The 23,101-nt window shown below is 49.4% G+C and overlaps 9 protein-coding genes and 1 non-coding gene across 13 annotated transcripts; 4 read left to right on the forward strand and 6 right to left on the reverse strand.

Annotated features, from left to right (window-relative positions):
* Positions 1–23: 23 nt before the first annotated feature.
* FVEG_02241 (hypothetical protein) lies at positions 24–7,799 on the reverse strand. 4 transcript variants are annotated; one of them, XM_018889444.1, is made up of 2 exons: positions 7,568–7,799; positions 24–7,504 (listed from the first exon to the last, which is right to left on the reverse strand). In XM_018889444.1, exon 2 carries the CDS (start codon positions 1,447–1,449, stop codon positions 493–495), a length of 957 nt encoding a protein of 318 aa, XP_018745593.1. In that variant the 5' UTR covers positions 1,450–7,504; positions 7,568–7,799; the 3' UTR covers positions 24–492. The 4 variants fall into 4 exon arrangements, with proteins under 4 accessions (XP_018745593.1, XP_018745592.1, XP_018745595.1 ...); XM_018889443.1 differs by having other exon boundaries at positions 24–6,308; positions 6,368–7,799; XM_018889446.1 differs by having other exon boundaries at positions 24–7,130; positions 7,246–7,788.
* Positions 4,142–6,534, forward strand: FVEG_02240 (phosphatidylinositol glycan, class C). Its single transcript, XM_018889442.1, has 2 exons — positions 4,142–4,705; positions 4,762–6,534. Exons 1-2 carry the CDS (start codon positions 4,315–4,317, stop codon positions 5,949–5,951), a joined length of 1,581 nt encoding a protein of 526 aa, XP_018745596.1. The 5' UTR covers positions 4,142–4,314; the 3' UTR covers positions 5,952–6,534.
* Positions 7,800–8,141: 342 nt separating the features above from the next.
* FVEG_02239 (hypothetical protein) lies at positions 8,142–9,342 on the forward strand. The gene is made up of 2 exons (XM_018889441.1): positions 8,142–8,503; positions 8,584–9,342. The coding sequence occupies exons 1-2, from the start codon at positions 8,429–8,431 to the stop codon at positions 9,097–9,099; spliced, it is 591 nt and encodes a 196-aa protein (XP_018745591.1). The 5' UTR covers positions 8,142–8,428; the 3' UTR covers positions 9,100–9,342.
* FVEG_02238 (hypothetical protein) lies at positions 9,309–10,820 on the reverse strand. Its single transcript, XM_018889440.1, has 2 exons — positions 10,730–10,820; positions 9,309–10,664 (listed from the first exon to the last, which is right to left on the reverse strand). The coding sequence occupies exon 2, from the start codon at positions 10,410–10,412 to the stop codon at positions 9,417–9,419; it is 996 nt and encodes a 331-aa protein (XP_018745590.1). The 5' UTR covers positions 10,413–10,664; positions 10,730–10,820; the 3' UTR covers positions 9,309–9,416.
* A 2-nt stretch (positions 10,821–10,822) lies between these two features.
* Positions 10,823–12,445, reverse strand: FVEG_15009 (DNA-directed RNA polymerase III subunit RPC10). The gene is made up of 2 exons (XM_018904098.1): positions 12,207–12,445; positions 10,823–12,159 (listed from the first exon to the last, which is right to left on the reverse strand). Exons 1-2 carry the CDS (start codon positions 12,214–12,216, stop codon positions 11,837–11,839), a joined length of 333 nt encoding a protein of 110 aa, XP_018745589.1. The 5' UTR covers positions 12,217–12,445; the 3' UTR covers positions 10,823–11,836.
* Positions 10,940–12,485, forward strand: FVEG_02237 (mediator-RNA polymerase II transcription subunit 31). Its single transcript, XM_018889439.1, has 2 exons — positions 10,940–11,217; positions 11,279–12,485. The coding sequence occupies exons 1-2, from the start codon at positions 11,104–11,106 to the stop codon at positions 11,549–11,551; spliced, it is 387 nt and encodes a 128-aa protein (XP_018745588.1). The 5' UTR covers positions 10,940–11,103; the 3' UTR covers positions 11,552–12,485.
* A 47-nt stretch (positions 12,486–12,532) lies between these two features.
* FVEG_02236 (hypothetical protein) lies at positions 12,533–13,934 on the forward strand. Its single transcript, XM_018889438.1, has 3 exons — positions 12,533–12,829; positions 12,896–13,064; positions 13,125–13,934. The coding sequence occupies exons 1-3, from the start codon at positions 12,806–12,808 to the stop codon at positions 13,556–13,558; spliced, it is 627 nt and encodes a 208-aa protein (XP_018745587.1). The 5' UTR covers positions 12,533–12,805; the 3' UTR covers positions 13,559–13,934.
* FVEG_02235 (hypothetical protein) lies at positions 13,489–15,984 on the reverse strand. Its single transcript, XM_018889437.1, has 2 exons — positions 14,743–15,984; positions 13,489–14,692 (listed from the first exon to the last, which is right to left on the reverse strand). The coding sequence occupies exons 1-2, from the start codon at positions 15,166–15,168 to the stop codon at positions 13,904–13,906; spliced, it is 1,215 nt and encodes a 404-aa protein (XP_018745586.1). The 5' UTR covers positions 15,169–15,984; the 3' UTR covers positions 13,489–13,903.
* Positions 15,985–16,243: 259 nt separating this feature from the next.
* FVEG_15008 lies at positions 16,244–16,359 on the reverse strand. Its single transcript, XR_001989285.1, has one exon. It is a non-coding gene; the product is annotated as a 5S ribosomal RNA (ribosomal RNA).
* Positions 16,360–16,376: 17 nt separating this feature from the next.
* Positions 16,377–20,694, reverse strand: FVEG_02234 (hypothetical protein). Its single transcript, XM_018889436.1, has 5 exons — positions 19,646–20,694; positions 18,667–19,587; positions 18,511–18,615; positions 17,075–18,446; positions 16,377–17,021 (listed from the first exon to the last, which is right to left on the reverse strand). The coding sequence occupies exons 2-5, from the start codon at positions 19,231–19,233 to the stop codon at positions 16,822–16,824; spliced, it is 2,244 nt and encodes a 747-aa protein (XP_018745585.1). The 5' UTR covers positions 19,234–19,587; positions 19,646–20,694; the 3' UTR covers positions 16,377–16,821.
* Between the last annotated feature and the right edge of the window lie 2,407 nt (positions 20,695–23,101).

Raw genomic sequence — 23,101 nt, forward strand, 5'->3', positions numbered from 1 at the left:
ATTAGATGTTCAGAAGTTCAAGTATCATATGCAGGTTCACCTGAGGATTGAGGAAATAGGTAGTCTTTCAGTTTTGCCATTTCTTTAATCATTCTGTTTGTTTGGAACCCCAAATGAATAAATGCAATATACAACTAACAGAAACAACATACCTCAGTATGTTTTGAATGAATACTTAAATAATTAGATACCGTTACTTGTTTCATCATTGAGTTGCGTAAAATGATAGCGCCTAAACCACAGCTTGTTCCTATCGTTGTGCCCGTCATTTCTGGCTGGACATAATAGTCCAATGACTTTTCTTCATATCCTGAGCCCCTCTCCATGCCTGTTCTTCATTTACCCTCAGGGAGTGTCAATTGTCAATTTGTTCTTCCCTGTAGTGGTGCCGTTGTTGAACTTCATGCACATATTAGTTATCCAGGGCCTTGGTACTGTTCTTATCGTGCAGTAGCAAAGCCTTGAGCCTGTCAAAGGTGTCTCCCATCCAGTTCAATTACCTTGAATGCTACGTCGTCTCACTTCCACTCCAGATTCGCTCCATCCATCCCGTTGCAAGTCAAACGTCAGAATTCTTTCGACAACCACCCATCTCATCCTGTTTTCGTAAACGACTTTCTCTTCGCCAGCTTGCCATGAAATGATTCGGATCCATTTCTGTCCGTCATCAGGGGTCCTGTATCTACCTTCGAGGAAGGCAACCTTGGACAGCATGATACTGCGGTGCCTGTTGAGCTCATGGCAGTCTTCTTTTCCGCAACGGCCGTCTTTCAAGACAGCTTGTGGTTCTGGCTCGTTCAGGTCCAGGGGTGCCATCTCAATGATGTTCTCGTCCACCCAGTATCTGAACTGCTTCGCCAACTGTTGAAGCCGCTCTCTGTATGGCAATTCTGGGTCCACCTGGACCATCCACGCTGGGTCGATTTCCCCGACTTTGACAATCCACATGTCATCCACATTAGGGAACCAAAACCTGTCGAATTCGATTTTCCCAAAATCTGGCTGCCGGTAACACGCCGATAGATAGACAGAATAGTGATAGGGTCCCTCCACCCGTCCATCATCAGGGAAGCAGTCCCAGAAGACAAGACGCCGTATCCGCGGGGCAAGACCATCCAGGTACTGGTCGGTCACCTGATCGGTGATCCTGTGGTCACAGAGGAGGATGTCCCTGGAGAAGTCGAAGAATGATCCATTACCAATTGGTTCGTACCCGACGCGAGTTTCATCTCGCGCTTCCGCAGTGAGTTGTGTAACGGTGGGCAAGGGATAAGACCGGCTCTTTTGAACCAGATCACCGTACAAAACGATACGGGGCTCACTGGCCCGTGACCATATCTTGAGACGAAGTTCTGTTGGTAAAGAATTGAAGTCGGTCGTAGCTGAGGTTGAGAGGGACAAAGACGACATGGTTTCGAGGTCATGAGACGAAGAAGACATGTCCATCATAGTAAATAGAGGGTGGAGTATATGAACTCCAGAGAATAAAGACCAGCAGAAGACATCAAAGTTTTGGCCGCCAACAAAGAGGTATCAGCGGCGGTTTTAATCTCACGTCGGGTATATAGTGTCGAACCCCAGAGCAGGGGTTCTCACGAGGACAGACGGAAACGGTGTCATACCTACAAGTAGGGGGGGGACCATGACCGTTTGCGGCACGTCCGGGGCGGGGAAAATAATGATCCTCGTGAAGCCATCGTCGGACGCGGTGCATACATGCATGCACGCATGCATGTAAGGTATGTACAGGAGGTGGTAGTAGGGTAGATAGTAGATAGACTATGTGCTGTACATACTGTGTCACAGTCTACTAAAACCGGGATGGTTCACCGACACCGCCCTCAGCGGCTCGATGGCGGCATGCTGCATGGCGGATTCTGATGTCTCGGTCAGTCTACCAATGAGGCAGCTTTCCAAGGAACAAAGTGGTGATGAGACCGGGGGAGCCGCAGATGGTGCAAGATGTTAAGTAGACGATCACACTTGATCGAACATTTCGCGCTTCTTGTTTACCTCTTGACTCTCACTTGTCTTGCAAAAAGCAAATCTGGCAAAAGCCTCACAACGCCGCCCGTCGTTTCCCCTCGCCGCTCTTTTTAGCTCCTCATCTTGCTTCAAACATGATTTATTGTCCTGTCCTGTTTTTTTCGATCAAATGTTTGGCAGGATATCTCGTCGTGTGCATACGCAGTCGAAACAGCAAAAAAGACAACGCTCAGCATTTGAGACGTCCGATCAGTTCGTGTGTCTATAGCGTTAGTGAATTATGTCTTGGATAATGGCCTGATGTGAGTTGGACGGTGGCAGACTATCCCAGTCGTGGCTGCATACAACGCAAAAGCCTGCCAGTGAGCAAGACCGATACGACGCGATGCTAGGGCCGGAGAGATCAATCAGAATCAGGACTTCCTCAGCCCGGAGTACAATCTCCCCAGTTACATACAGTCATCTGGAGGCTGGAGGTGACCGCTTATGATGCCGGGAATGTCGATTGTCTATCACGAGGCTAGTATTTGTAGGTGACAGTTGTCCGAGAACGTGGGTCAGCGCGCGAACAGACACTTTCAGCTCAGCTCAACACACCAAAGGAGCGAGGTAATTGGGTTATCCATTCTAGGCTTGTTTTCAATCTTCAATCTTCTTCTCCTATTGGAAATCTGAAGATGTGTCCTCTTTGTTGCGGTGGATAACCCGAGTCATCTTCCGATCCTACACTCCGTACGGAGTACTGTAGAGGAAAACTGAGAGTTTGGTATGGACCCAGCGGTATGGTTGGCTTAACAAAATGTGCTTGAAGTGAGGCGGAAGGGCTTGGACGGGAACCTGCAAGGGATGTCGGGTAACCCCGTGTGGAGTCTGTTAACTTGAGGCGGGATAGTACGCGATTGGTGCCGGTGAACTGGTTCTGGGACAGTCCAAGAATGAACGCCTTTACCAAGTCTGGTTATGATTGGCAGTGAGATCTGACTTGGGGCAACAAGCAGTGGGCATCCTTGATGACTGCAGATGGCGACGGTGATGAGTGAAGGCTGAGCGAATGGATGCCGGTCAATAGCACGGGTTCCAATTTCATATTTCCATTTTGCCGTCAACAAGATCCAATTTCTCCGATAACAACACATCAGCAGGTACGGGTGCGTGGCTGGTTCTGGGTCCCGAGACCACGTTTTTCTCCAAATCGATCTCTCAGGATCGGGAGAGCTAACCTAATCCATTGGCTGGCAGACGCGAAGTGGTCGCTATCGAAGAGTGGAGATAATTATGTGGTTTTATAAGTGTGACAGGGAGAGGAGGGCCTGCATTCTGCACGGTTCATTGTATGCTGCTTATCCACGAACCATGTCTAGCATATCAACCCAGTTTCTCGGTTAGAAGTTACTGAATATGCCAAGGCAGACTGGCTGGTCGAGCTGGATGGGATGGTGGGTGGTGGGTGGTGGATCAAAGGAAGAGCGGTGATGTGCTCAATATTGGAATGGCTGATGGCTGTGCTTGAAACATCGGTGTACATGCGTATCTGCGTACACTCCGGGTTGTCACTTTCGGTATCCAATGCCATCAAGAAGATCGCACTGTAGCCGCCAGACCTGAGTTTTCTCTCCGGTGGTGCTCTCTCCTCCTGCAATGCAAGGTGCTGCTTGTGAAATCATGCGAGTGATGAGGAGTCGTCGGGCGGTTGAGTTGACTCTGCTTGTGTAGGGTAGTGAAATGGCCCAAGGGATGGTTGATCAAAGCTTCTTTTCGACTCTCGGCTCGTGTATCGGTACATCTTCTATCGTGCTTGTTGCGGTTGTATTTCAACTTTGTGAGACGACAGGGGAGGAGATGAGAGAGAAGACTTCTGCTACTGAGCCCAGGTGGTGGTGACTGCACCGTCAGTTGTGCAGTTCCAAGCTTACAGACGAGTGGGAAGCTGCAAGTGTATCACCGACCCCACCATAACAAGACAACTCCATCCTTCCTGTTATCCTCCTGCCTGATAGAAGTGAGAAGCAGGTACCTCAAAAGTCGAGGTACAAAATTACAGAGACAATACCTGGGGAGGTACTTAGTACCTCACGTATACGAATATCGTACTGCTGCAGGATCAACATCCTCCGGTGGGAGCTAGAGATGACGATAAGCCCGCAAGTTCGTCACATCTCAACTTATCAAAGCATGGGATGTTTTACTAGCCACCTACTGTACATACACACAGTACAGTACTCCAAACAGCAAATTACAGCAAAGCTCACACAGCTAGCACAACTGCGTACGGGCTCGCGCACGCACTTGTCTATAGCCTAACTTTGTAGATCCATCCCATCCATTTCCATGACGGGAGACACTGACGCTACGGCACGATCTCCAAGCCCACTAACCCTGGGCGACCCACTCATTACAGGTGTCAATTGGCATCAACACCAGCCTCCAACTTCAGCTCCGGTTCCAACTTCACCAACAAAAAGTCCAGGTCCAAGTCAACCCCCCCATCCCGATCCCGGACCCGGACCCGGACCCAGACTCCAATGCCTTCTCGATAGCATGCCACCCCCTACCGACGACGAGACGCCGTTCCCCTCGTTAGACCACTCGGCCCTCCATGGCTTTGGTCGTTCTCATCTTTCCCCTGACGATGCCTTTGTGTCGCCTCCTCGAGGGCCACGAGGCCGGAGCCGAAGACGTAAACGCCCATGGAAGAAGCTGATGTGGGTTAAGCAATCGTGTACGCCTCAGAAAATCCCCGTATTGGACAATGGCAGCTAACAATCGAGCTTGCAGACCCCGATAACTACACAGATCAAGCCACCTTCCTCGAGAATCTCCAGCGCAACCCTCGTCTCAAGCCATATGACTTCTGGCCACTCGTTGCTGACTCTACGGTCATCCTTCAGCACGTCTGTTCAGTCATAATCTTTGTTGTTTGTTTTGTTGGCATATTTCAGGATCGCGTGTCTCCTGTTGCTGTCACAAGTTGGAGCAGCTTCGCTACGTTTGTAGGATGGATCCTCTGGGAACGCTGGCTATCAGAAATCGAAGAAACGGATGACCCGAGTCTTGGCGTGGCAGCGAATGTGATGGGAAGGGCCGGTCGGACTGGAAGTCTAAGGCGACCAACCCGCACGGGCAGTATCCGGCGTCCACCTCCGCTCCGGGTCGAGTCGGCGCCGTCTACCGCCGCACCCTCTGCTGTCGGTTCGGCTGCGAGTTCAACAGCCAATCTGCATGCGCCCAGTACGATACATCGAGCTCAGTCTGCTTCGACGACCTCCCTGGCCAGTGGCATCGCACACACTCCACGAGCGAGTCAGGAACATCTCCCTGAACTACCGCCACCCCTCCTGGCAGAAGAAAATCGATATCGACAGAGGATGGAGACAGTCAAGTCTGCGATTCTTATCTATTGCACGCTCCTTGGACTGAGTCCTATTCTCAAGTCTCTGACCCGATCAACATCAAGCGATAGCATCTGGGCCATGTCCTTCTGGCTTCTCGCGATCAACATCTTCTTTTTTGACTACTCTGGAGGTGTAGGTGCCAAGTTTCCAGCATCGCTATCCACAAATGCTGCTTTGATGGCATCGACTGTACTCGCCAGCCGACTACCATCGACCAAGCAGGTCTTCAGTCTGACACTCTTCAGCATTGAGGTGTTTGGGTTGTTTCCAGTGTTTCGGCGTTATGTACGACATCGAAGCTGGCGCTTCCATATCCTCTCTGCCATTCTGCTGGTCCTAGGTGCAAGCTTCGGAGTGGGCCTAATCCTGGGATACGATAAGAACACAGTCGGATGGCCATGGAAGAGTGGACTAGTGGGCATGATTGTCGGAATGCTCATTGCCATACTGGCTACAGGAGGCTGCAGCTGGTGGCTGATAGGGCTTCAGAAGTACAAGAATGAGATACGAGGACCGTGGGATCCTGCGAGACCCATTATCATGAATCGGCCTCGATGGGATGACGACTCATGAGGCGATGTCTTTTCTGAGGCATGTAACCATTGTTTGCTTGTTAATGTATTTAGACCTGCATTTACTGTCCTGAGCAGAGACATTTCCATCCCAGTGACTAACTACATGATGGAATTTTTGACAAGACCTTTGTTTGCATGATTTTTTAAGAGAACGACAAATGAGTCCCGCTGTATAATATAAGCAATTGCCAAACACACAAGGAAACTTAGCAGGATTTCTATGTTGAGCCAAGCTTTTTGTTCAACTCCACAAGGCTACGCTAGGACGCCGACATGGGAATTGTGTCACAGATCGAGAAGTGAGCGAGTATTTGATATCGATCGAGGTTCTGAGGAAAGGGAGAATTGACTCTGGCTGAGGTTTGGTGGCTGAGATAATTGGAATGAAATCGTAGGTGCAGATGTGGTACGTACTGCGAATGATGGTTGACCGGAGTGTGCTATATGTGTAAGTAGGTACTCAGTCATTATCATACATCACTACTCGCTTGAAGAGGAAGACTTGATCATCCTCTCTACTACTCAGTATGTAGGTATACCGTGATTTGTTAGGGGAATGGAGATCCATATGTGGTGTTGGCATGATGTGATGCGAGGTTAAGTAAGTGCTATGCCGTACTCGCCTGATTTCAAGCCTCGACAACACGTTACTCTGGATACGAGATGATGCATGCACTGATGCAGCCGCTGATCGGTGATGCTGATCTGGCCCTGCATGTGAGGATGAAGTCAAGAGAAGAAAAAGGAGCTGCCAGAGACAGCTACAGCAGTATTCGTCTAAGCATCACTGCGTTTCGTAGAGTTGCACTGTCTAGACACCTCCCCGAATTAGAAGCCGACATCCACCAATAGCGGCGAGGGAGAAGGAAGATGTTTTGTTGGGAAGCATTGGATCCAATCCAATCCAGTTTATCCGTACAAGGCCACCCAAAAGTCCTAGTGAGGCACTCTGAGGAGGCACTTTAGGACGACGCGTAAGTGTTTGTATGCACGCGCATGCACAATGCGTGAGGGGGCAATAAGCTGACGTTGATGGATGAGCTCGAGGATGTGAAGATGACATCCAGAAGAGACTACAGCAGTAAGCCAGCTCAGCCTTCAAGGTTGCCACGATTGATTCAGTGTGTGAGAACTGCAGAAGCTGAGATGGTGCTGCATATCATGTTCTCATCCTGGTCTTTGTGCTGTTTAGTGGCGTTTCATAGCGTTGAGCATGTATGCATGTATGTTGAGGGTTGTTTACATGTTTCTTCTAATAACGGGCCCAATCTTGTTCCGGATGGTATACATACTCTGTAAATTGAGAGAGCGAATAAGTGAGAGAAACCAGAGGAAGCTTCTCGTTGGAAAAGGAAAAAGGAGTAAACAGACCAAAGGAGCAATTTTGATGCATGAACTAGCATCATCATCAAACCTTAATATAGAGAAATAAAGTTACCAACCATAGGTATGCTATGGTAGGCTACTTCGTATTCAATACATTCAATGTGCGTATGTTTCTAGATCTGGAAAGACATTGACTGTTGTGATGTTGTCTGGGGCAATAAATCCCTAGTTTGAAGGGTAGCACCAATTTAGTCTCCCCCTCCTCTTAAAACATGCACGGATGCATACCAAGAAACGCCATGGGCAATGATGGCGTCGCCCCCCAAACGGCAAACGGCACAAGCAAGGCAAAGAGTGGCAGATTTAGGGGATGAGGGGCTAGAAAAGACAAAATAAAACTCAATTTTCCTTGCTCCGAAAGTCGGTGCCGAGCACAAAATGGCGCTTATCAGAGAAGAGAATGGAAGATAGGTACATACTAAAAGAAGAAGAAAAAGTAGAGTTTTATGAAACCTCAGACGATGACACCCGACAATTACGGGAGTTGTGAGAATGTTACTGAAATATGGTGATTGACAGGCCATTAGAACTCTAACAGCGCTGTAGACCCACCGAAAAAGGTCAGCGCCTATGCCGCAGGACTCGGCATGATTGGTCAGTCTGGACGTTTTATGTACAGTACTGTACGCAGAAGGTTGGTGTCGGCTTCTCGGGGTTGGGTCCTTGGGGGGGGACTGAACCAGGGGTCCAGGGGCACCTCTGCAGCCTGAAGCTGTGCTAGAGGCTAGAGCTTAGCATTGGATCAGGATCAGGTCAATGGTCACCCCAATAGCAGCAGCTTAGCCTGTATTCGTTCGTAGTCCAGCCACTTGTTGACGTCTGCTGTCTCTCACTATTGACTGTGCTAATAAAGCATCGGGACTTTTTAAAGTTTGCAAGACTCTACTTACTATATTGTATATAAGGAGGCGATGCCGACCTGCTCCAAGACTTGTTTTAGTTGTCTCCTGTACATCCCTCTCGTTGAATTGTATTGCATTGCATCTGTCTAATCGGTTGACTCTATAACTCAAAGCTCTCTCGCTTTCACTCTATCGTTTATTAGTTACAGTACAAAGATCATTCACACACCACCACCACACATCCAAGATGAAGGCTACTTTCTTCCTCGCCGCTGCTGGCCTCGTTGCCGCCCAGGACTTTGGTGGTCAACCCGAGTGTGCTGTAAGTCACCCTGATCCGATGGAACACATTCATCCATCCACCCATCCAATGACAGCGCCCAACTAACATCCATCCCACAGCTCAAATGTCTCCAGGAGAACATCCCCAAGGCCGGCTGCAAGCTCGAGGACACCGCCTGCCAATGCGCCTCCGATTTCCAGGAGAAACTCCTCCCCATCATCACCCCTTGCTTGAAGAAGGCCTGCGAGGCCCAAGACCTCCTCAAGGCTCAGTCCGCTGCCGCCGAGGCCTGCAAGGAGTTCGCTAAGACCGCCGGCTCCAGCAAGCCTACCGCTACCTCTGCTGCCACCTCTGGCGCCGTCACCGTCAGCATCGACACCTCGGTCACAGGCTCCGCCAGCGTCCCTGCTATCTTCTCCAGCATCCCTGAGGAGTCTACTGTTGTCCCCGTTACTCCCCACCCCGGCAACGGAACCTCTACCAAGACTAACGGAGCTTCCACCCCTACTGGAACTTCTGGCTCTGGTTCAGGCAGCGAGAGCAGCGCCAGCAGTGTTCCTACCGGTAACGCTGCTGCTGTTGCTGGCCCTGCCTTCGGTCTCCTCGCTGCCCTTGGTGCTGTCCTTGCTCTGTAAGAGCTCTTATATCTGTTTGCGTATAATTTCATCTTCACCACGGAGCATTTCATGGGACGCAGTCAATTAACATTTACGATACAAGGAAATTAATAATGCGTTGTTCAAATATCCATGGATAGTGTATCACTTCTTCTCCCAGGGGTACACACGGTTGATTAGCTTGCCATCGAGAGCGATGGGAAAAGTAGTAATAGACATGTACCAGCTTAGTCAGTAATAAACAAGCATTGAAACTATCAGTTTTCAGTTAATATGTATCTATGTTACGATTCGTAATGATAATGATGTATCCGTAGTTGTTCGTCTAGGACCTCTCACAGCGGCCCAGCTCTCACCAAGTCTACATCAATTAGCCACGGTAGCTGTATAGGTCTATATCTGATATCCATGATCGCTGCGTTCACAAACAATGTTTGCTCCCCTTGAACCACGCGACTGTCGCCCTGAGTGAGGTCCAGATGTGCAGCTCTTTGCTTGCTCATCCCGATTAGCTTCACCCTCGTTGCATTAGCCTCTTCCTCATTCTGCGTCACGCGATTTGGTCGTAGCCCCCTGAGCCCGACTTTTCTTGACAGTTTCTCATCAATGTCATTGCCTTTCCATGTCACATGGTGCGTCCCCCAAGCTTCATGAATGTGGCCGAAGCAATGAATCTTGGGTTTGGCACGAGCGACTGCGGCACGGAGATCGGGACAGCCAGCGTGGGTTCCAGTCATGCCTGCAAAGTCGCAGATACCTTGCGGAGGACCGTGAGTAATGGCCACATCGGTTTCCTTGGGGATGTTGAAGTCGTGTCCATTCTCATATTGAAATGCCCAGCCACCATACGAAGGAGTCCACGGACTCGCATACACTTTCAACAGAGCGCCATTTTGCAGGGTCAACACATGAACGCCCTCTGTCAAGTACCGAACACCATCTTTCTCAGCCTCTTGAAGAATAGTCTTGACCTTGTCGAGCGTGTCCGCCGGACCGCCATACTCATTGATCCAATAATCGTCATGAAGCGCCATGTCATGGTTGCCTGCAATGACCAGTTTGAGAGGGGCCTGAATAGACCGTAACATAGAGAAGGTATTTTCGAATTCAGGAATTGTAGTTCGCTTCGTAAGGTCTCCGCAATGGATCACAACATCCGCCTCTGGGAGAGACTCTCTCCAACCTGTCGTCACACGCGAGACATCCTTTTCGTTGAGCTCATCATCAGTGGTAGGCCCGCCTTTGTGTTTGGGCTTTGGCTTCGACCCGTGCGTGTCGGATATGACAAGGATGCGAGTTTTGACATGTTGTGTGGCAGATGTTTCGGACATTCTAGAGATAGTTGAAGCCGATCATGGGAGCATAATATTTAAGGTATGTTGAGAGTTTGAGTGTGTCGGAGACAGAAGAGTTATTAACGAGGGAAGAGTAGATGCTGTTATCAGCAGGGATAGTAACTCTATTTCAGAGAATGATAATTCTCAATATAAATTTGAAGGAATAGTGTTGTCTAGTTTGTGTTTGTGGATTGCAGTTTATACCATCAGAAGTAGGTAACCTTTCACATCTACTTAGAGCTCACCCTGACGTCGCTGTTTAGGTACCTATTCAATGCCCCCCAAGGACAGAAAAGACGAAGCATACCTACCTAGCGTGTGCGTTGTCTTGAAGGATGACATTGTAAGAGCATGAGAATAAGACATGAAAGTACATAGAAATAGACTCATGTAAGAAAATTGTTGCTTAGTGTAAGATTGAAGTTTGTACATAAACTGGGAGGAATTAGAGTCGAGTATTATAAACAAGCTCTCTAGAGACCTAAGGTATTCTTGACTTTTTCTTTTCTCCTCAGCCGTCAAATGGAAGATGTGGGCCTTTCAACTCTGCGTGCGACCCCTACCCCAGTTGCACTCCTCCAAACACAGCATCAACATCAACATCCTCCAACATATCACTACCCTCAACCCCGATCTCTATATTTAACTGTTCGGAATTAGTCCCTCTCGATACATTCCCTGGAATATGGTGACAGAAGATTCTCAAGACTGCCCAATGGGATCGCCTCCCGAACCGCCTGCTGAAGTAGACCAAGAGCCCAGATACGGTGGCTATTCACGATTCGAGGTTGAGCTTGAGGTCTGTTTGTATTCTCATTTAGTAGCGCTATGAGTCCATAGCTAACAGATATCGCGCGCAGTTTGTTCAGTCCCTCGCAAACCCGGCCTACCTCAACCATCTTGCCTCTCAGAAACTTCTCAGCCAACCTGCCTTTGTCGCATATCTTGCCTACCTACAATACTGGAGCAAACCGCCGTATCTCAAGTACCTAACGTACCCCGGCCCGACACTACGACATCTGGAGCTCCTCCAGCAGGAGACGTTCCGGCAACAGATCATCAGTCCTGATGTTGTGAGGGCACTCATGGAGGAGGGCATGAAGGCATCAGTCGATTGGCACCGAGAGAGCTAGAAGGTCACTGCCAAGCTGAACAGCCCTTCGCAGGACGATACGAAAGGCCCGAGTAACAACAAGAGGAATCAGGATGACGCTGTGAACGAAAGTATGCCTGACACCCCGCGAAAGCAAAAAACCACCCGCAAGAAAAAGAAGCATTCCGTCATCAAGAACAGTGCGACGCCCGGTGGAACAGATTCTTAAACACCTCTAAAAGAAAAGCATGATGGCCCAACTCCGTTTCTCCTTGCACAAAGAAATCCACTTAGCTAAGAAATCCAAAGCAATCCTTCCCCAAACTCAGTTTTCTCTCCACCGGTGACCACAGGTCATGCACTTGTAAAAACTCGTCATGGGCTCATCAGCACTGCGAATCTGAACCTGGAAGAATGCTGCCTCATCTCCCTCGCATCCCTCGTTAGGGCACTGAACACGACCCTTTTGCGCATTGTCCCAGGCGCCCGGACCGCCGAAGACATCCTCCTTCTCGACACGCTCATACACCCGTCGCGAAAAGACAGGCTCGGTGATGTGATGTTCGAAAGGGCAAGTTCGGCATTCGAGTCGGTTGGTTCGTGTATTTGTGAGGGAGACGGTGAGGATATTTGCGCAATGGGGGCAGACTAAAGTTTATTAGTTTGGAAGAGGCGTATCCATTTGGGGCTCCTACAAAGTAACATGATGACGGTTACTATGCTCGTGGACGAGAGAAACGGGTTGATTGATTAGGGGCGACGTTGCTTTGCTTAAGATGGGCCCTCTTATTTGGTAGTTGTCGTGGATTTAGGTGCGGCTGAATAGACAAACGATCTTGAATTGTGAAGGTGGAATGACTAGTATGTTTTTTTTTTTTCATACTTACCACAGAAGTATGAAGCTGCTTGACTTGATCTGGTTGGCCCCACTATCGCCCAGGCTGGTCTGGCAGGTCTAGCGCCATCCTCTCCCCGCCATTTCCGCCTGAGCTCCCTGTGGTGGACTTGGATTAGGCTGGGCATCACAGTGCCCCTCCAAACACCGACCAACGAAGTAGAACATGAACCACTCAAACCCTAGCATAGTCCATATTCACTGCCTCCCTTGAGCCACAACGACACGACCAGCCTGTGCATTGTCCATTTCTCACCTGAGGATATTCTAGAAACTCTTTCAACTTTCCAACGGGGTTTGCCGGATTCTTCAGCGCTTGACTTCGTCATTGTCAATCCGAACATCTAATACCCCGCTCTCGCGAACTCCAACTCGACTTGATATTCAACAAATTTCAACATGGCTGGAGATGAAGAGCACGATGTGAGTTCCATCCTGCTTGGCACAAAAGACTCTCAATAGATCGGCGGATTAACACAAACTCTGCAGGGCGCCACCGTCCAGGAAATCCTGATCGAAGCCTGCCGCCGTAACAACCTCGATCTTCTCAACGACTGTCTCGAGGACAAGTCGGATGCCGAGATCTCAAAGCTCCTCAACGAGACCACAACTGTCATGGGCAACCATCTCTACCACGAAGCCGCCTCCCGCGGAAACTGTGCGCCTCACATACCTTCACCCGCGCGCATGATCCAGACGAGCTAACCCACCGTCTCAGACGAAATTATCGACCACCTCCTCGACCAGCCCGAATTCGAGTGCGACCCCATTAACCGTTCAGAAGGCGACACACCTCTTCACAGCGCCATTCGTTGGATCAACTCAGAGCCGCCTGCACAGCGACCCTTCGGCAACGCCCTCGTCGAGATGATGCTTGAGGCCGGTTCCAGCACACGAGTCAAGAACAAGGCCCGTCTTACCCCCTACCAGCTTGTCGATCCTACAAACACAGAACTCCGCGAAATAATTCAGAAGCATGAGTATGCGAACCAAAATGCTGGAGACTTCATTAATGTCAACAACTCGGCGGGCCATGGTGGAGCCGTGCTCGATGTTCCCGACGACAGTGACGACGATGCTGAGTTCAGTGGAAGCGATGAAGAGGAGAGAGCTGAGTGGGAGAGGAGGCGGAAGGAGAGGCAGCGCAAATAGACGCGCAGCATGGCACGTTTGCACGAATTCAGATATAGAGGTTGCTTCACAATAAGACGAGGCAAATCAGTTCATGGGTGGATATAAATCATCAAATCTCAGAGCGATAGAACCTAAGTAGCTTACGCACAGGTGCAAGAATAAGCATTTCTCATTTAAGGTTATCGAAAAGGGGGTATAAACGTTCTAATCAGGTATATGGTGCGGTTTCTTCTCCATCGTCTATCGTTTCTTCATACGGGCATCAAAGGAGTATACTTAAGATCAGGAACCAGCCTGAAACCCATAGAAAAAAGAGAACTACACAGCTCCAATGGCCGGGTTTCGCATAAGCCCCGTTGTAGCTTATACTAGTAACCAAATTGCAGTTGCCAACGCTGTAGAAGCCATCATGACTTGGATAGGTGGCACATCGTTTCCGAGGCTCCTCTCAGCTACGATATAACTGACGTCCCTGAGCTTTTTCTGTGTCACCTCCGATAGGGTGCCGGATTGGGCGAGCTCGTTCATTTCATCCCCAAGTTGTCGCAGGATGTTAGTTGAGCGACCCTTGGGGCACATGATTACCTCCCAGCCTCCGCCGTTAGGAATAATGAACGTGGACTTCTGGTCGTCATAAGCAAAACTATATGCATCGGGGCATATAATCTTGGCTCTCTTGCTGTAGGCAGATGGCTTGCAGACATCTGGGTCGTGGTACTTCCCTACACAGCAGTCCTCATCGGTTCCGTACGCAGCGCATGCGCTGTTACAGGGGGAGAACTCTGGCCGTTGAATGTCGTCGTCTGGATAAGGATAGACGCCATCCCCAGGCTTAGTGGGTGGAAAAGCAAGATATTTCCATGGGCACCAGCTTCGGGCATTGTCACTGCTGACTCGAGTCTCAAGGGGAACAGGGTAAGATGAGTTTGTGTAATATGTTCCCGTCTGGCTGCTGGCGTAGATCCAACTAGGTGTCGCAATGCAGGCGCAGTTGGTCAGATTCGGCGGAATGAATGTTGTGTTCTTGGCGGGTATGTAGTTGACACCCATCGGGAGATTATAGCCATCAACCAAAGAGAGATCGTAGAAAGTCTGCTTCCCATGTAAACCACCGGCCAGTGTGAACTCTGCGAGTGTTGCTGGCGTGGAACCCTGTTGGTGGTTAGTATTATACAACTCTTGTTCCCACACTGACCACTTACACTGGCTTCGCAATCCAACATCCCAAAACAATCTCCAGTTTTGCAGGAACACGAATCACCATTTACAGTACAATTCGTACGACCCCAGACCCGACCTTGCCAATCCCATGAGACCCACAGGTCTTTACTTTTTCCTTGAGCGAGCTCGAATCCTCCAGTTCCAGGGCCTCTGCCAGCCTGTGTCGCAATGCCGGGCCAGATTGTCGAGTCACATTTGTTGGTAATGGTCAAGGGAATTGTCCTGTTAGGATCTTTTGGTTCCCCTCGGTTCGGAGATCTAATTCGTCCAGGGAAATGCAGAAGATCGTCGTGTGCCCCTTCTGCCCCTGCGGCGCTCAGGAGACACCCGACGGCAACAGCTGGTACCAGCACTCGACAAAATAAAGAAACGCTACTGGCGCCTCTACGCCTCGACAAAAATACCATCTCACGACCCGAGCTCTTTGTTCCTACCAAGACGAAGAAGTTGAACGTTGGTAATTGAGACTTGGATCCAATAAGCCTGTCGAATGAAGTTGCCTCAGATCCAAAGTGTCAGGAAATAATAATAAGTGCTAGCCAGTCGTGATCATAACGCTGAAAGGACTATTCAAGCTGCGGTTGAGAGGCAGATATAAGACGAACGATAGAGTTGGTTTGGAGCCAGGGCCCAGGGTCGATAGTGACGTATAGGCGGCCGTGAAGGTGCGAATAAGGGACTGTTTTCTTGATGCCCAGAAATTGTTTCTTGTTAAACCTAGTCGAATTGATCTGCGGTTCAAGTGTGGCAACTGAAAATGACCAGAAGAAGGACGAATAGTTGGCCCAATGAACAGGGATTGACCGGCCGAGGGAAACGAGATAGGGCTAGGCTGTCGTGAAGGAGAGACGATGAGAGGGCAAAGCACGAATCTGAAACGACCAGGGGTATAGAGATGATGTTTTAACAGCTATTTTTGGTGTCTGATCGCCCAAAGACAAATACCAGGAAAGTAACCATAAAGGGCGTAAAAGAGGATAAAGGCGAGATGAAAAGACTCGCCTGGAGCAAGGCAAAGAATCACATACCAACAAGAAAGGAGAATACGGAAGTGAAGGGGAGCACAAACGAGAGACAAGGTAGCTCAGTCAGCAAAAGCAAAGAGTGCCACATGCTGCTCATGGCAGGAACGAACCCATGGCTGGTGTTCCTGCCATTTCCTGATCTTGGTTAACATTGCCGGCAGGTCAAATATGACGTCAGAGCAGTCTCGAATCAGGACGACAGGGGATGCACCTCAAACTATGCCTAGGTACCTGCCTACTCAAATAGGCTACAAGTAACCGTTCAATACACATCATGAGCTACACTTATTAAGGTAGGTTCTACTTGTAATATAATGCCATTGTGAGTGAGTCAATCTCGACCTGGCAACGGAACAACAACCTTATTCCCACGTGCGTGGTGTAAGAGACTCTGCCCCACCTATCCAATTGCCGTATTAGGAAACCTGAATATCGTCAAAAATCGAAGACACCAAAAAACATACAACACCAGGGATTCGCTGGTCGTCACCGACCCAACTACTAATCCGGCGCTTCGCAGCTTGACGATGGGGGAGCGGACGGGACCCCGTATTCTCTACGAGCTTTGGTCGTATGTGCCTAACCATAGTCTTCCTGCGATCTATGAACCTATGATCAGAAACTGTGAGCAGCTTCAGCGTGAGACTTGAGAGTGTACGTTGGTTGCTTTTATATGACTCTATAGCCTGTGTTCATTCAACTGAAAATTCATTGTCTATGTACGAGTAATCATCATGTCGTTCATGCATGTAACTCTTCCCCTCTTTGTCCCGGAACGTAGCACCAGGCTCAGTCAGACACGTTGGTCTATTCACCATGCCCCGTCCGTTTTAACTTCTCAATACTAAATCCAACATCTTTCGCTCGGCATGTCGCACGTCCTCTTCGCGTGCCCTTGAGATAGCTATAAAAATGATCCCATTTGTGCGCGCTGACTTGGCGTCATCTCGGGTCTGTGTCTTCCTAGGTATCATGGGGTTTCAAAGTGAACCTTAAACTTATCGACTTTCGCTTCCGCCTCTATTTTAAGCTCGTTTACCTGAAGCGAGAGCGGCAGCGGCCCATGACTTCGCCTTGACAGACAAGTTCGGCGCTGAATTCCGAGCCGTCAAGGGTCAGGTAAATATCGAAGTAAACGCGGTAAAATGTGCCTTGAGGAGTATCCATTCTCTCAAAGTCCTTCTCCAAGTTCTTGCGAGAAAGATCCGAGGTAAGAGTAACAACTTCCTTGATACCTGGGATATGTTAGCCATGTGTTGTGGAAGCTCAGAATGAATGTTTGACTTACGTGGATCCTTGGTGTATTCAGGGCAGACATCATCGTCGCAGGCATATAGCACATCCTCGTACATAAGGGTGGCACCTGGAGCGACTTGTCGGAAGAAAGAGACCTTGACAGGTTCGCCGTTCTTGACCTTCTGGCCCTTCTGGACGAAGATCTGGCGGGTGAACTTGCAGCGGTCCTTTCCGTCGAGAGACGGCACACGATAAGCCTCGGGGTGATAGCCTTCCTTAAAGGGCTGAAGAGTCGCCATGAGGTAATGTCGTCGAGCAACACGATGAGTAACAATTCGCTCTGTGATACCAGCAGTAACAGCACCCTTGACGATGGCAGCCACGGAATCCATGGGTCGGACAACCTTAGACTGGAACTGAGGAGGGACATGGAGTTTGATTTGTTGGAAAAGGTACTCAGAGGCACCGAAACCACCGACAACTAGGATGTTTTGGAGAGTGCGGTTCTGGGCCTGGATGGCGATGATCTGGTTTCTCACAAGCTCCAGGATACGGTTGACAACGGGCTCGAAACACTGGAGAATTTCCTCGTTGGTGAAGGTCATGTAACCCTCCTCAATACCAGCCTCAGGGAACTCAGCCTCGATACCAACGTCGACAGCCCACTTCTGACCGTTGTTTCGGAAATCAGCCTTGATTCGGTTCTCAAAGTCCATGATGCACTTGGCGTAGACTCGGCCAGCGGTCTTGGAGCCATCCGGAAGCTTCATCTTTCGAATCTTGGTGCGGAGAATGTTGCTGAAATTACGGTTAAGGGCTGTTGAACCACAAGAGTCACCAGAACCAGCCGTACACTCGGCAACAGTGAAAGGATTCTCCTCCTCAACCTCGTAAGCAATCAAATCAACGGTACCACCACCACAATCCACAATCAGAACAGCGTCGTGGACCTTGAGGTCCAGAAGACCGGTCTTGGAACAGAACAAAGCGGCAGCCTCGGGTTCTGAGACGAGAGTCAGGCGGTTGTCGTTCTCATCGCGAAGGAAACCGGCCTGGATGGCAGCAGCTCGAGTGGCAGCCTTTCCGGCATCGTTCCAAATAGCAGGGACGGTCAGATAATATCGGATGTTGCGTTCTTCTCGGTTAAAGACTTCACCCAACGCCTTTTGCAGAGCTGACCGCATAGCCTGTCGAAGCTTAAAAAGGTAATCGGCGGCGACATCGATTTCTGATTTTCCTGGAGGCAGAGGAGGAAGGTTGATAGGATCAATGTATGTGTTGCCGCTCAGCATCAGTTGCAGCTTGAACCATTCGACCTTTTGTACACCGGGCTTGGGATAGCCAGTAGGAGCAAGGGCATCGGCAATATCGGGTCCCCATCCTACCACTTTCTGGTACTGATCGTAATAAAGCACTGTTGGAATCTGTCAAAGACAGTTGTTAGCTTGCTGGCATCCTTGATTCGTGTCTTGATCCTTGCTGGCATACCTTCTGCTTGGTATAAGAGCCAGCACCTGGCCACTCAGTAATGATATCTTCCTTGGCTTCGTTGTTGGTCGCGAAAGCAAAAGCAACACCTGAGAATGTGGTACCCTGTTGATTGTTAGCTGGTCACAGGGTCTGCTGCGCTGGTAGCTAGCCTACAAAATCAATTCCAACAATGAGCTGAGCCTTGCTCTTGCTGGCGCCCTCAACTTCAGCAGCAGGGCCTGGTCGTTGGAACTGCTGGTTCATAGGAGCACCTGGGGGACCGGGAGGAGGATATCCTTGGGGAGGCGGTGGTTGTTGTCCAAACCCAGGAGGACCTCCCATCGGAGGAGGACCTTGACCCATGGGTGCCATTCCGGGAGGGTAGCCCATTGGGGCTCCGGTGTTGATCGGAGGAGGGCCGCCGACCATTTGAGTTGGAGGAGTGCGGTTGGGCTGCTGAGCGAGAGGACTGGTACGGCCAAGAGGAGCTTGACCGGGAGGGAAGTTTGCGGTATAGCTAGGCGGACGGTTGCCGGGGCCCGGGTGATTCATCGGAAGACTCGTCGTTGAAGACGACGGAGCGATTGAGGGAGCGTTTAGCTGTTGCTGAGAAGGAAGCTGCGGTATTTGGCCTGGAGGAGGGGTTGGGCTCGGTGTCAGACCTTCCGAGGTCTGTATGCTTGCAGCGGATTTGCGTTTTCCGAAGCCAAGGCTCTTGAAGCGGGAGTTCATAGAACTCATATGGAAAAGAGGAAGAGGAGCAAAGGGGAGAAAAGGTTGAGGAGTAGGACCCAAGAGGTCAAAAGAGGTAGAGGCAGGCACGAAAGCACAGGGCGGCGAGCGAGCGAGCGAGCGAGCGAGGCGCCGCAGCAGGACGGGGGCAGGACGGACAGGATGAGGGGGGTTTTCGATGGAGGCGGATTAGGATTGGGCGTAAGAGGGGGAGGGGGATATGAGAAGAGGAGTGGGAGGGTCAGGCTTGGGCTCGGGTCAGAAATTAGCACGGCCTGGGGGGGTGGGGAGGGGCAGTCAGAGATGAGCGACGCTGCTAGACTGCCAAGGAGTGAGAAAGAAGAGTGCTTCCTCACTGAATGTCTGTAAAAGTATTAATGAATCAAGACGAGACCTGAGGAACAACAGTAACTCAACTTACTATCCAGCAAGGCACCTGATTTGGTATATGATGTAGTAAACGAGGCTGTATCCGTGATCACTGCGAAGTCGCGAAAACGGTACAGCTGTAGTTTAGAAATGGTCAAACTAGGCTGGTTGCTGAGTGCCTTTCTTTCACTTGAAAAGAAGCGAGGTAGTATGTAGGTAGTCGAGAGAAAGTTCTCATCCGTAAACGGTCCGTCCGGTTAATGGTGCTTAATTTGATTATGATGCTGTTCCAATCTGTTTCTTCCCCTGAGTGTCCTGAAATACTAGAATGGCCACTGTCACTGTCCTTGCGGTGTCCTAGATATTGGATACCGGGAGTGTGCAAAGAAACAAAGAGGGGGGTGCGAGCCTGATGCCTTTGCGGGCTGGTTGGCTAATGCTATTGAGCTTGGGCTGAACTTGGGCTGAAGCTGGCTTGGAGCTGGATGCACCAAGAGCCGTGGGTTGATGCTGAGATGTCCTGGCTTGGAGAATGGCTTGGAGATGGCGCAAATATTGACGGTAGTGACCGTAATTTCCAATCTTTGTTGTCTTGAGCGCAAGAGTATCCGTATTGTATAGTCAGTGATTCAGCACTACTGTCAATAACCGTAGGGTCGTAGCAAGTTGTTTAAATGCAGGCGGGCTTTCTTTGGTTGGTGTCGATACGCGCTGATATGGAGCACGTCCAATATCTAGTACCGGGGCCTCGTTCTTGAGCGGCGATCAAACAGAGAGGCGCAGTTGAATAGAGGAACGGCCAGGCCGAAGACACGATGGGCTTGGTCAATTTAGCGAGGAGATGATGATCCAGGAACGCTTTGTTTCGTAGGTGAGCTTTAAAGTTGGTAGGTATCGAATCGTGCAGTATTTGGTAAAAAGGAATTAACCTAACGAGAAGAAGGATAATTCTGGGGTGAGGTGCTGTGCTATGCTGTGCTTCGCTTCGCTTGGCTTGGCTTTCGAGTCTTCCATTTGGTATCAGTTCCTTCTGGGCTGAGGTTGGGTGAGGTGGTGGCTAAATGAGGCGCTGCAGTCTGAGTAGCCCGCTTCCACTGAAGGTAGGTAGTTACTGTACTCCGTACTGTACTGTACCTACCGTACTTAGGTACCTAGGTCCCTAAATGGAAATCCAATCCAATGGAAACGAGGAAATAAAGCCCGACCGCCTCCAGTGGAGACCCGACAAGGACACAGCTGACGGCGCTAGGATATTTTCAGCGGTTTAAGGCTGAGGACAGGGGTTTAATGAATGACGGGACCCATGTGCTGCTGCTACCGTAGCAGCAGTAGTTGCATTTATTAGTTACAGGTCGTTGCAGGATCACTTCACACCGATTCTCTGGTTTGTCAGATCAGAAAGTTCATGATCTTTGATGAGCATTGAACAACAGGCTGGACTCGCAGGTTTGGTTCTAACCCCCAGCTGTGAAATATTGACGCCCTATTGGTATGCACTAGTTAGAGTATGGACCTAGTAATCAGGTACACAGTTAGACAGCAAGGTAGCCAAGGCCATTCTGCCTTGTCATCTTTCTGACAGGGTGCGATCTGACTGGTTAATTGTTTTCCTATTGTGGCTGTGAGTGAGGTAAATTCTAGGTTCCTCAGGTTCGTTTACCTTAGCTTACTTTCGCCCACTTATTATGTATCAGTTCTTGTTGACATTATTTCAGGTCAAAGTTCGAACTTGATACAATTAAAGAGCCTCCGATGGCCAATGTTCAGTCTACTCTGGTTCTTCCAAGTAATATATGAATATCCTGGTTTCTTGGAAGAACGTATAGATACTGTTGGTGTTGATCTTGATCTTGATGTCCTGTACACGAGGTGGGATGGTGGGGTAGCTACAGTACAGAACACGAGCAAAGCCCCAATCTTCTGTGGGCGATGACGAACCTTGAAACTGCCGAGAAAGAGGTCGCCAATGTTGACGTTGGCGATGACGCAGTTTTTCGCATATTCGCTTGATGATGTTTCTCCCTCAAAGAATGATCGAAACTGTTTAGATTCGTGTTGTTGGTTGTTCCTAGGTAGGTACTTACTTAAGGTAGGTAGGAGTAACAAACCAACCAGCGGGTGTCAGCCTGACATTACCCGGTACCAATTCTTCCTTTCTCTTCTCTTCAGCCGCTTTTGCCCATACACAGACACTAGCTAGATTCAGTGGATGGATGGCCTGGGGTATGACAATGCAGGGCCCTGGATTTCAGGACTTGGTAGGACTTTTTGTGGGCCATTTTCTTTGTTCACTTCATCTGGTTGGTTCACCCTACACATCATCATCATCATCCATCAAGTCTTCTCAGGATTCGATAATTCAACGTGGATCGCATCCTTTCTCAGCCAAGAGAAGCTTGGCTGTCAGCAGCCCCTAGTGAATAGCATGGCTAGTGGAGCTCATCTCAACCGACCAATTCAACTGTGCACGGGTTTCTAGCCCAATGGTTGTTGATTCTTGTTCCACACTTCACTATGATTTCCATATGGCCCCAACGATACTCGTACAAATATCTTCAATGTTACACTTCCTTCTATCAACCCAGAGTCTACAATATTCCCAGATCCTGGATGAGCCAAATATAAACTTACAAAGCCCTGACAATATATTGGTCAGCGCACGATGCAGTCTAAATTGTTGCCCAGAAACGACTACCCTGTACTTGCGGACCGCCCTGGAGTTGACTTCCGCTATAAGTAAAACTCATGTAGCTGTTTAGATATTGTGATGTATTGGCAAGTATAGTGATGATTCGGGTGTAATGTCGACAACTCAATTGTCCGACGAACTGATACCGTTTGACAGCCACTCAGAAATCACATTTGGGTCTGTTAACCACAATCACACGACACTCAACAGTAGGTACCCTTTCATTGCTCAAGCAAAGTGACTCGATATCCAGAGAGCCCATGTTGGCCACACAGAAATGATTCTCACAACAAAAAGCGTGCCGATAAGGCTCTCCTGGATAGTGAATAGTTGTTGCTCCATCAGTCGTCCGTACACACAACAAGTTTCCACTTTCAAAGTGCTGTATACCTGAAAGTATATACCCAATGATGCAGCTAACAGAGGGGAGTCTAACATACCAATAATGCTAATCGATATACTCCGTGCTAAAAGCGTCGTCACTTGGTTGGTTCTTCGAAAAATCGGAATTAGAGCCAAACCAATTAACAGTAGTAAAGTATCAGATACTAGCATGTAAAGGAGAAGGTTCGAATTCTATTCGGCAGAAGGTGGTAATTGCATTATAGAAGAGACGTAGAATCAACTGAGTCTTCAATACGTATATCTGTGGTGCCTCGATCTTTGTGAATGGCCAGCAGTACGACCACCTTGTAGTCAGGGGTAGGTTTGGAACAACACGGGTTCTCTCATTTATCACCGGCTTCTTCATGATACATTTAGCTACAGCTTCGTACAAAAAAAGCTGTAAGTACCAATCGACTGGCACGGAGACAGACA

This window comes from Fusarium verticillioides, chromosome 6, assembly GCF_000149555.1.
Source record: "Fusarium verticillioides 7600 chromosome 6, whole genome shotgun sequence".
In the NCBI taxonomy this organism is placed as follows: domain Eukaryota; kingdom Fungi; phylum Ascomycota; class Sordariomycetes; order Hypocreales; family Nectriaceae; genus Fusarium; species Fusarium verticillioides.

What these genes read in the sequence shown, in the direction of transcription:
- FVEG_02239 (XM_018889441.1), top strand. Translation starts at nt 8,429, where the DNA reads ATGAAGGCTACTTTCTTCCTCGCCGCTGCTGGCCTCGTTGCCGCCCAG. An exon ending in GTGGTCAACCCGAGTGTGCT is followed by an intron (nt 8,504 to 8,583) that starts GTAAGTCACCCT and finishes TCCATCCCACAG; the next exon opens with CTCAAATGTCTCCAGGAGAA.
- FVEG_02241 (XM_018889444.1), bottom strand. Translation starts at nt 1,449, where the DNA reads ATGATGGACATGTCTTCTTCGTCTCATGACCTCGAAACCATGTCGTCT.
- FVEG_02236 (XM_018889438.1), top strand. Translation starts at nt 12,806, where the DNA reads ATGGCTGGAGATGAAGAGCACGAT. An exon ending in CTGGAGATGAAGAGCACGAT is followed by an intron (nt 12,830 to 12,895) that starts GTGAGTTCCATC and finishes CAAACTCTGCAG; the next exon opens with GGCGCCACCGTCCAGGAAAT. An exon ending in AGCCGCCTCCCGCGGAAACT is followed by an intron (nt 13,065 to 13,124) that starts GTGCGCCTCACA and finishes CCACCGTCTCAG; the next exon opens with ACGAAATTATCGACCACCTC.
- FVEG_02234 (XM_018889436.1), bottom strand. Translation starts at nt 19,233, where the DNA reads ATGAGTTCTATGAACTCCCGCTTCAAGAGCCTTGGCTTCGGAAAACGC. An exon ending in TCATTGTTGGAATTGATTTT is followed by an intron (nt 18,616 to 18,666) that starts GTAGGCTAGCTA and finishes AACAATCAACAG; the next exon opens with GGTACCACATTCTCAGGTGT. An exon ending in GCTCTTATACCAAGCAGAAG is followed by an intron (nt 18,447 to 18,510) that starts GTATGCCAGCAA and finishes TGTCTTTGACAG; the next exon opens with ATTCCAACAGTGCTTTATTA.
- FVEG_02240 (XM_018889442.1), top strand. Translation starts at nt 4,315, where the DNA reads ATGACGGGAGACACTGACGCTACGGCACGATCTCCAAGCCCACTAACC. An exon ending in GATGTGGGTTAAGCAATCGT is followed by an intron (nt 4,706 to 4,761) that starts GTACGCCTCAGA and finishes TCGAGCTTGCAG; the next exon opens with ACCCCGATAACTACACAGAT.
- FVEG_02235 (XM_018889437.1), bottom strand. Translation starts at nt 15,168, where the DNA reads ATGGTATTTTTGTCGAGGCGTAGAGGCGCCAGTAGCGTTTCTTTATTT. An exon ending in TGTTGGATTGCGAAGCCAGT is followed by an intron (nt 14,693 to 14,742) that starts GTAAGTGGTCAG and finishes AACCACCAACAG; the next exon opens with GGTTCCACGCCAGCAACACT.
- FVEG_02238 (XM_018889440.1), bottom strand. Translation starts at nt 10,412, where the DNA reads ATGTCCGAAACATCTGCCACACAACATGTCAAAACTCGCATCCTTGTC.
- FVEG_02237 (XM_018889439.1), top strand. Translation starts at nt 11,104, where the DNA reads ATGGTGACAGAAGATTCTCAAGACTGCCCAATGGGATCGCCTCCCGAA. An exon ending in GATTCGAGGTTGAGCTTGAG is followed by an intron (nt 11,218 to 11,278) that starts GTCTGTTTGTAT and finishes TATCGCGCGCAG; the next exon opens with TTTGTTCAGTCCCTCGCAAA.